At 37.7% G+C, this 10,778-nt stretch overlaps 1 protein-coding gene across 5 annotated transcripts in view; it reads right to left on the reverse strand.

The window, feature by feature from the left end:
* The window catches only part of LOC132116496 (pro-neuregulin-1, membrane-bound isoform-like), a 172,466-nt gene extending 164,385 nt beyond the window's left edge, over positions 1-8,081 (reverse strand). For 2 of the 5 annotated variants that reach the window (XM_059525382.1, XM_059525381.1), the window contains exon 1: positions 7,451-8,081. In XM_059525382.1, the coding sequence (XP_059381365.1) occupies positions 7,451-7,952 (502 nt within the window). In that variant the 5' untranslated portion in view covers positions 7,953-8,081. The remainder of the gene's footprint in view (positions 1-7,450) is intronic. The other 3 variants (XM_059525385.1, XM_059525384.1, XM_059525383.1) reach the window with 2 other exon arrangements.
* Positions 8,082-10,778: the final 2,697 nt, after the last annotated feature.

A 10,778-nucleotide genomic window follows, 5' to 3' on the forward strand; every position in this document is an offset into this window, starting at 1 on the left:
TCTACGTAAGGCATCACATACAGTTGTCTCTTTAAAATCAATGTGGTGAGCACACAGATGATCACACCACACTATAAATATGTGCTTTTAAATCTTATTATCTTTTATTATCTTATTTGCCTTTTTAGAGCACAGTGTGCAGTAGTGCAGACATTTAGTTTAGTGGAGAAGGTCCAGAGTTTGCCTGATTTATGTAAAAAAAAAATTCAGACAAGCAACCATTCAAAGCTACGCAGAAAACTGCAGGCTTAGAAATACTGTAAGACTTGGCAACACTAGAAGGACCTGGCAGATCGCAGGCTGGATTTTCACAGAAAAAAGAAGGGTTCAATGAATCTGAAAGTGCACACACTGGAAAAACTGCTACATAACAACTTTCTACTTAGGGACCTTGATATAAATGTAAAGGAGTAAAAAGTACGATATTTGTCTTTCAAATGTAGTGAAGTTAAAGTAGCAAGATTCCAGAAAAAAATAATACTGTGTACTTAATAAAGTGTACTTAAGTACAGTACTCAAGTAAATAAATGTACTTTGTTATACAGTCCACCTCTGCTCATTCTGTATGACCATTTTCTAGATCCCTTAATCAAACCTAATACCTAAACTTAAGAACTACCTTACTATTAATAAGCAGCAACAGTCACATGACCTACTAGAGTCAGATGCATCGCTTTGCACTGCCTCATGGGATAGTAAACTGTCCATCATGCACACTTCAGAATCATGCTGGAAGTAAAAGGTCACCTGGGTACTTATTGCCTACTCCTTTGTGAGTACTGTGAATTCAGACATACTCTTTTTTTTCATAGTACAGAAGAATGGAATTTTGGATGCTGCCAAAGTCTATAGGATTTCTAGATAGGCAGTATGTCAAAACTCTGCAGGAAATCTCTAGGAGCAAGATAACCCTGTTGTAGGTGGTTAATTAAAAAAGTGAATAAAGGTAAATGCACTATCAGTGGAGACCTGAAAGGAATGCTTTACTCCTTCTAATCAATGTCTCCAATCTTCTAAAACTAAAACTCCAATCGTTTTCAGCTAAAAATATTTTGATTTTAAGGTTCTTTTATCGGTTTATAAAACACTGCATAATCTGGCACCTCATATATTTCAGACTGTCTGTCGAGATATGTCCCGAATCGTAGTTTAAGATTCTCTAGTGCTTGTCTTCTACCATGTTGTACAGTAAATCATAAACCATCTGTTGGTACTTCTTTTAGCTATTATGCTCTAAAATCCAAAATCAGTGAGTTTTAAAATAAAACAAAACAAAATTAATCCAAATCTTCTAAACTGAAATCAGAATCATACTGTACATAATCCAAAAGAGTGGGTCTGGATCAACTGATTATAATACCTTGAATTTCAATCACTATATCAAGACTAGGAATAGAAATTCTCGGAATAGAAAAACTGCAGACTTCATATCACATTTTGCATTAAGAATGTTTTAAACTGTACTGCCCTTGTCTGCAATCTTGTATTGTAACAAACTTATAAACTTCTGCAACTTTTTAATTGTCAAACAGATGAGTATATTAGCACAGACAGATCTTCTTTAACAATAAAAAAATTCTAACATTAAATCAGAATGACTTAAGTTTGTTCAAGACTGTTAGTCAGGACTGTGAACCTAACACATTGTAATACAGCTTCACAAAGAGGCTGTTATTGAATTGTTTACTGACAATTCTGGTACATTGTGTGTTTTGAGTGTTTTGGTCGCAGTTGGAGAGTGTTTTCTCTACTTCCTGTTGGCCTGCTGGAGCTAATCGTAGCTCTGTGTAGCTGTTCTTATTTTTTTTTCTCTAGAATCTTTATCTTACTATCACTCTGTTTTTTTTTTAAAGTGATAAAATATAACTTAATTCCCACCATATTTCTGATATTATCGATCAATCTTATCAGATTAACTTTGATCGTTCACTTTTTTTTTATATCCGTGAGTGCAGTACACCTGCAAAGCATTAGCACTCATTAGCTTGTCATTAGCGTTTTCATTCGAACCTATCGCTGTTTTCTTTTCTCCTCTCTCCAGTTTTTCAAAAGTTCATCAAACAACTGTGGTAAGAATATTTCATCAAGCACGGTGAGTAATGGCTTCTCCTGCTATTGTTATTTGCACCTCTTGTCACATGTACAGTTTATCTATCTCTGTCGCTGATGACAACTAGAGCCCCAGATACAGATCCCCTGTAAAGACCTTGTCTCAGAGGAGCACCAGGACAAGATCACAAGAAACAGATGATTCTTCTGCACAATCTGACTTTGCTGCAGCCTGGAATTGAACTGCTGGTTTCGTCTGGTCAGAGGAGAACTGGCCCCCCAACTGAGCCTGGTTTCTCCCAAGGTTTTTTTCTCCATTCTGTCACCGATGGAGTTTCGGTTCCTTGCCGCTGTCGCCTCTGGCTTGCTTAGTTGGGGTCACTTCATCTACAGCGATATCGTTGACTTGATTGCAAATAAATGCACAGACACTATTTAACTGAACAGAGATGACATAACTGAATCCAATGATGAACTGCCTTTAACTATCATTTTTCATTATTGACACTGTTTTCCTAATGAATGTTGTTCAGTTGCTTTGACGCAATGTATTTTGTTTAAAGCGCTATATAAATAAAGGTGACTTGACTTGACTGTGATTAATTTGTGAAATACATATTGTGACAAATCTCACATATCTGGAAATGAAGATCACTGTTGGCTCCCTAAAGCTGTGCATCTGACAACCAGTCTTCCACAAAGGCTTGATGACAAAGCTGCAATGACCTTTGACATTTCTCACTGATTAATGTCAAACACAATTCCTGGATATTTTCTTAATCCACACTGACCATTGCTGTCCATTTCTCATAGCTGTGGAATAATGTTTATTAGCCTCTTATTGAGACCAACAACACTGAAGCGATTTATTGAGGCTTCAGCTTTGTTCTGTAAATTTCCATCTAAACACTCATATCATCAAGACAGATGACGCATATTTTTCAGCACAGGCCAGAACAGCAGCTCCACAAATCTTAGAAATGTGGATGCAGCATTTGTCAGGACCATAAGCATGACTTGGAACTGATACAGGGTACTTCCAGTGGTAAAGGCAGATTTCTTCCCTTCTTATGTCTCCCATTCAACTTGCCAAATGAGTAACAAGTAACAACAAATGTCTGAGCCAAACTTTGCAATTAAAATGCAATTACACATAATTTACATAAAGTTAATTATTTGTACAATTTTGTTAAAGCAACTGTAGTTGCACTACTGAATTCATAACACAAATACAGACCCAGTCTACTTTATTTTGTATTCTAATACAAATTTGTCCCAATAAAATAGCAAATTGCAATTGTAATTATATAGTAAGCAACATCATAAAACTGCAGGGTGTAACAATTTTCTAGGATCTCATGTTGAATATGGGCCATTTGAATCCAGAATAAAAATGGGATTATGGAATAATCTGTGAAAGGATAGGGGATTATGACTGGGCTATCTCTGTAACCCTTCTGAGATGTGTGTGTTGATTTAACTTCAGCTTTCATACTCATCTGCCACAGATCCAGCTCGTGTGATGTCACACATACTCTTAAGCTTATGGAATACAATAAAAAACAAAACAAAACAAAACAAACAAAAAGATTAATAAATAAACTGTAATGCTTGTCATATGATGTGATGCTATTTTTCTTTGAAGCATTAACTTTGGATTTTGTGTGGGTGATCTTATTCCCTGTAGTAAAACAATGAAAAAAATTCACAAGTAAAAAAAAAAAAAAAAAAAAACAGCATTAACCATTTTCAACGTCACTATACCATGCTAGAGCAAGGGTTTCCAAAGCTGCTCCTAGATGGCCGGTGTCCTGCAGAGTTCAGCTCTCCAACCCCAATTAAACACACATGAACCAGCTAATTAAAGTCTTATTGGGCATACTAGAAACTTTGAGGCAGGTGTGTTGAGGGAGTTGGAGCTAAAATCTGCAGGACACCGGCCCTCCAGGACACTGTGTCGCTTCTATTTCACTTTGCTTTGGCTAAGCCAGGGTTCATTAAGTAATACCCTCTCCTACAGGGAATTGTTAATCAATATGTTTCAATAAAGAAAATGAATAACGTTATTATCTGATGCAAGGATGGATTTTGTAGTTCCCTTAGGAGTCAAAGCCTTTAAAACCAATCCATTTCTTAGCCATTATAGAAATTGAAAAAATCGTTTTGGAAAGGAAGGTCTTAAAACATGGTTAAGCATTTAAATAAACATTCACATTTACTTGTCCTAGAAATTATCACAACATTTCTTGCTTAGGCTAAGTGTATAGTATATCATGATATTAGACCACAATCTGAATCTAATTTTCACTAACAGGTGAAAATCAGCAATGTGTTAAATGTATTAATTTGACATATGCTTTTCATTCTTCTTCATAATTGATTAATGTCCACAAGCTATTTAGAATTCTCAACATCAAATTATTATAATACCAAAGCACAAAGAGGAAAGAAAGCTCAGGTCATGACAAGAGGGGAACATTCACATAAGGACTGGAAGTAGAATGTACGGAGCCCCGCACATGACATGCAAGAAAAAATAAATAAATTGTGCGCACGATTTACTAATTCGTTCCCTCAATGTAATAAAGCGTGTGCACGTTTACTATTGCGGTCCCTCGATTTGCTATTGCATTCCCTTGATTTGCTAAATTGTGCGCACGATTTAGCAAATCGAGGGAACGAATTAGTAAATTGTGCGCACAATTTATAAATCGAGTGAACAAAATAGTAAATCGAGGGAACGGAATAGTAATCGTGCGCATGTTTTAGTACATTGAAGGAACAAATTAGTAAATTGTGCGCACGATTTAGCCCACTATTTATTCCTGCATGTCATGTGCGGGGCTCCGTAAGAATGACCTCCAATAACCTCATCAGATGACAACAAAACCAGCACAATCTGTGTGCAAGTGTAATGTCCAGCACTACTGGAATGAATGCTCAAGGAAAAAACTCAAGCTTAACAACTTGTTGAATCTATTATACTATTTATGAGAAAACACAAAACAACACTGAGCTCATGAACATCTCAAAGCTTCTTACAGCATTACAGTTCCATACAGTCGATGAAGCAATAGTTGGAATTGGAGGATTTCAACTTGCTACTACAACTGATTCCAAATTCAAACAAAGGCAGCTCAATCACAAACCTAAAATACTTATTCAGTTTTCTAACACAAACCTTTCACAGATATGCTGTTATACTGCTGGTCTCATTTCCATTCATAACCAAAAAAAAAACGGATTCACTAATGTGTATAGCTAGAATATTGAGACTGTTGGTGCAGGGCCTGCAGGCATAACAACTTGTGTAGCCTGAGCTTCTTATAAAACATACATGCTCATACTAAAATTTAAGTAAACTTAGACCTTGTGTTTAAGCGCCAAGCAAAGTCAGCTTACTGTAGGTAACCAGGTTAGCAGACAAAGTAGGCTATGTCAGTTTAGCAAACAAAAGGTTAACCCTTGTGCACTGTTCGATTTCTGTGTACACCCTTTATGGAGCGGGTCAAATTGACCCTAATTGGATTCAATACAATTCCTCAAAAATCACACTATGAAAAACAACAAAGATTCAGGTACAGAACTGTAAACTTTTATTATCCACATTTGTCAAATATTCCCCGAAAAATATATCTGAAGGTATGATTTAATGAATATGTTTTTTAACCATTTTTTAAAAGATGTTTTGTTTTGACAAAATTTGAAAATAAACAGTATGTTGACTTGTTTTGCATATACATTTTTTTATTTATTTTTTTCTTAGAACATCATAACTGAACAATTAAATGTAGCTGTATAATGAAAATATTTATTTTTCTTAAGTTGGCTGTTTTGTAAACTCATTTCAAAAAGTCAAGAAGCTTTTTGAAGTGTGTTTGGTTAGGGTTAGAGCACTTTTAGATACACTTACACTTTAGAACTGGAGCTGATGCCTGACGTACATGAAATAAATGTTTTTATTTTGTGTCTGTACAGTTTCTTTTGAATAGCTGTCTATGAGGGTCAAATTGGCCCACGAACATCACAAACGTAATATTAATTTTGCTTGTATATGTAAAAAAAAACCAGCATGTTGAAACTTTGCATGCATGTCCATGATGATAAATGAGAAAAAGTCACAAAAGAAAAGAAAAAAGGTTAGTATTATTTTAGGTTGCTTGAAAAAATAAATGATAGGTAATTTTTACCATCTGTGGCTTACAAAATATTTTTCTGTATTGAAATAAGTGTGGAAATCCTCATTTTTTAGCTTCATAAAGTAGTAAAAAAATAAAATAAAATATAACCAAGAAATGTTATTATTAGTTGCCTTAGAGTGTTAAAATATGTGGGTCAAATTGACCTGCAAACATCACGAACGTAATAGTAATTTTGTTTGTATATGTCAAAAAACACCAGCATGTTGAAACTTTGCATGCATGTTCATGATGATAAATGAGAAAAAGTCACAAAATATCAAGGAAAAAAACATAGGTTAATCAGTATTTCCAACAACTAGAAAATCTAATCGGGTCAAATTGACCCACAACATAACACAAGGGTTAATAGAAAACATTTAACTTAAGATTACTTTCATCATTCATCAAAATGCCTTTCATTGAAAAATGAACACCTCATCTAACCGTTAACCCTCAAGATCTGTATGTACCAAATGTTTTACAAATCATGCATGAGTCCATCAACCCCAAAGTATCTTGGAATGTCTCTAGCTGAAAATTTGAGGTTTCGCTTTAATGCAGAGGCGACAAAGTTGAGCAGGAATTTGTGTAATTCATCCGAATCTGGTGATTACATTAGTGATAATAATCTCTGATGAAATCCTGTCAAAAACACAGATCTAAGGCAAAGACAGTCCAGTTTTAAAATAATTATTTTGCATGATGTGAGCTTGAGTGAGCCTGAAGGAGAGCCAAAAATTTTAATTAACTGTTGTCCATACATTAATGTCATGTCAAGTTGTTCAAACAAGTTTTAATAAGATTTTGTGTCTCACTGTCTGACAAAGAAATCTTCAGAGTATGCTTAACTAGTCTGTAAAATGAAAATTAGATGGCAAAATATTTATATTCAATATGCTGGCAGTAAAGGATGTCTACATGCAGTGGCATGTAAAATGACATTGCTGCTGTATTCTTTAAATGATATTGAAGTGTCATGTCTGTGGTGTCATGTATATACCATCACGCATCATTCAGTACCATGATCACCATCTGATAGCATCACCATACTTGTCCCTGTGCTCCACTTAAGCACCAGTATCAACAGGAGACAAAACAAAGCAAAGCAAAACAAAACTAAATTAAAGGTCTACTTTAGTTTTGCTCCTGTGTGTCACTGAATCGGCTCACACGTGGATATGATGAACATGAACATCCAGCAGACAGTTAAAGTGTCTTACCGCAGTCCTGACAGAGCACCTGGATCACATCCTTCCTCACGGTGCGCTTGGTCTCCACCGGCGGGAAGACTGCCGTGAACACGGACGTGTCGTTTGTGGGTTCCATAAAGAACATGTACCGGATCCCGGTGTTGAGCTGGAAACATCTGCCACCTTCAAACCAGATGAGAGACACCACAGAGTCCTTGAGCAGTCCTCCCGCCTTCAGCTGCCACACCTGCTGCACTCTGATGCGCACCTGTCGCGACGCGTTCACCGTCGACTCACCCTGCGTTTCAGTCCAGTTCCGCTCTGCTCGCTCTTCCTCCTGGAGCTTTCCCTCAAACACGACCCCTGAGCGGCGCGCGAGCTCCTGCACTGACGCCGCAGGCGGAGAACAAGCGAAGCTCCCACAGCGGACCACACACGTCCACAGGGACAAACATACAGCCACTCCACAGATAGCCGAGAAAGGACTGCGTTCTGACGGAATCGCCCGCATCCTCGCGCGCGTTTCTTGCATTCAGCTGGATAAATTAAAGTGGCACAGAAGGAGTGAACAGAGAACAGCGTGGGTTCGGATAGCTTTTCGTACAGGAGGCGGGGTGAGAGATCTCAGCCGCGTGCGAGAAGGATTTCCCCCACCGCGACGCGACAAAGGACGGTCATTGCGTCTTGTGTGGAATTACCTACATAATTCCCTATTTGTCCTCAATCAAGTAGCTAGATTCTGAAAATATATTGAATTTGAAACACTGTCAAAACTCGAAAACTCAAAAAAAAAAAAAAAAAAAAAAAAACTATAACAATAAATTTAAAGTTTTTGGGCAAAATTGAAATAACGTTTTAAACGAAATTTCATGAAACATCAAAAATTTGAAAGGCAAAACAAAATCTCAAACCAAAAGCAAAATTAAAGTATAAATGTATAAATTCTGAAAAAAATAAAATAATAATAATTAAAGTATAACATAAATACCATGACAGCATCTGACACTTCTGAAAAATACTCTTGAACTGAGAAATGTTTAAATGTCAATATGTGGTAGCATCTTCAGTCTTTCTTTATTATATTATAGGCTATTATATTTTAATTGATTATTTAATATGTCAAAATGTTGTCAGTGTATATTACTGTTTTTAAATAATTTTGATATTGAAATTTAGCAAAATAATGAATGTAAAAGAGAAAACAACTATTTATGTAATTGGACACTTTGACTCAAAACCTTACAGTTACTGATATACAAAACATTGTGACAATTAGCCCCTGACTCCTATATTCAACTGGAAAAACTCCCTGGAATATGTATTTGGATGTGGCCCATCTCGTCAGATCCAAGATTACCTTCTGTGAACTCCAAGTGGCTCTGGTGAGTTTCCAAAAATGCCAAATTAGAGACTTGATGTCTAAACTTTAAAAGCTCTTTAAAACACACTGCACAAATATTCATTTTCACCATTCTTATACAATTTCACATAACACAAATTATTAAGTGAGTGAGTCAATTAAGTGAAGTGACATACAGCCAAGTATGGTGACCCATACTCAGAATTCGTGCTCTGCTTTTAACCAATCCAAGGTGCACACACACAGCAGTGAACACACACACACAGTGAAAACACACCCGCAGTGGGCAGCCATTTATGTTGCGGCGCCCGGGGAGCTGTTGGGGGTTTAGTGCCTTGCTCAAGGGCACCTAAGTCATGGTTTTGAAGGTGGAGAGATCATTGTACATGCACTCCCCCCACCTACAATTCCTGCCGGCCCGAGACTCGAACTCACAACTCTTCGATTGCGAGTCCGACTCTCTAACCATTAGGCCACGACTTCCCAACCTTACAATTATAATCACTTTGTGACTGGACAAAAAGCATTACTAATGACGAATCAAACCCATGCAAAAGGCTCACATCCAGATACACATGGAGTATCATGGAGTGAAATTGAACAGAATTTTATTTTTTCACATGAGCTATAGCAAATGTAGGTGACAGGATGTAGTCGTGTCCAGCAACATCCCAAACCTTTCAGAAATGTTAACTTTATGCAAATAAACAGCCACTTTATTGTTGGGGAGCAATAAGCAATAGGGGTGAAAAATGGAGCTCAAACGTCACCCGTCTGGAGTGCAGGCCAGACAGCACAGAGAAGTTCAATATACAGTCGTGGCCAAAAGTTTTGAGAATTACATAAATATTGGAAATTGGAAAAGTTGCTGCTTAAGTTTTTATAATAGCAATTTGCATATACTACAGAATGTTATGAAGAGTGATCAGATGAATTGCATAGCCCTTCTTTGCCATGAAAATTAACTTAATCCCAAAAAAACCTTTCCACTGCATTTCATTGCTGTCATTAAAGGACCTGCTGAGATCATTTCAGTAATAATCTTGTTAACTCAGGTGAGAATGTTGACGAGCACAAGGCTGGAGATCATTATGTCAGGCTGATTGGGTTAGAATGGCAGACTTGACATGTTAAAAGGAGGGTGATGCTTGAAATCATTGTTCTTTCATTGTTAACCATGGTGACCTGCAAAGAAACGCGTGCAGCCATCATTGCGTTGCATAAAAATGGCTTCACAGGCAAGGATATTGTGGCTACTAAGAGGTTCAATTCTTGTAAAGAAGGCTTCAGGGCGTCCAAGAAAGTCCAGCAAGTGCCAGGATCGTCTCCTAAAGAGGATTCAGCTGCGGGATCGGAGTGCCATCAGGAATGGCAGCAGGCAGGTGTGAGCGCATCTGCACGCACAGTGAGGCGAAGACTTTTGGAAGATGGCCTGGTGTCAAGAAGGGCAGCAAAGAAGCCACTTCTCTCCGAAAAAAACATCAGGGACAGATTGATCTTCTGCAGAAAGTATAGTGAATGGACTGCTGAGGACTGGGGCAAAGTCATATTCTCCGATGAAGCCCCTTTCCGATTGTTTGGGGCATCAGGAAAAAGGCTTGTCCGGAGAAGAAAAGGTGAGCGCTACCATCAGTCCTGTGTCATGCCAACAGTAAAGCATCCTGACACCAATCGTGTGTGGGGTTGCTTCTCATCCAAGGGAGTGGGCTCACTCACAATTCTGCCCAAAAACACAGCCATGAATAAAGAATGGTACCAAAACACCCTCCAACAGCAACTTCTTCCAACAATCCAACAACAGTTTGGTGAAGAACAATGTATTTTCCAGCAAGATGGAGCACCGTGCCTCGGGGTGGCTCGGGGACCAGAATGTTGAAATTTTGGGTCCATGGCCTGGAAACTCCCCAGATCTTAATCCCATTGAGAACTTGTGGTCAGTCCTCAAGAGGCGGGTGGACAAACAAAAACCCAATAATCCTGACAAACTCCAAGAAGTGA

Source organism: Carassius carassius, chromosome 35 (genome assembly GCF_963082965.1).
Source record: "Carassius carassius chromosome 35, fCarCar2.1, whole genome shotgun sequence".
In the NCBI taxonomy this organism is placed as follows: domain Eukaryota; kingdom Metazoa; phylum Chordata; class Actinopteri; order Cypriniformes; family Cyprinidae; genus Carassius; species Carassius carassius.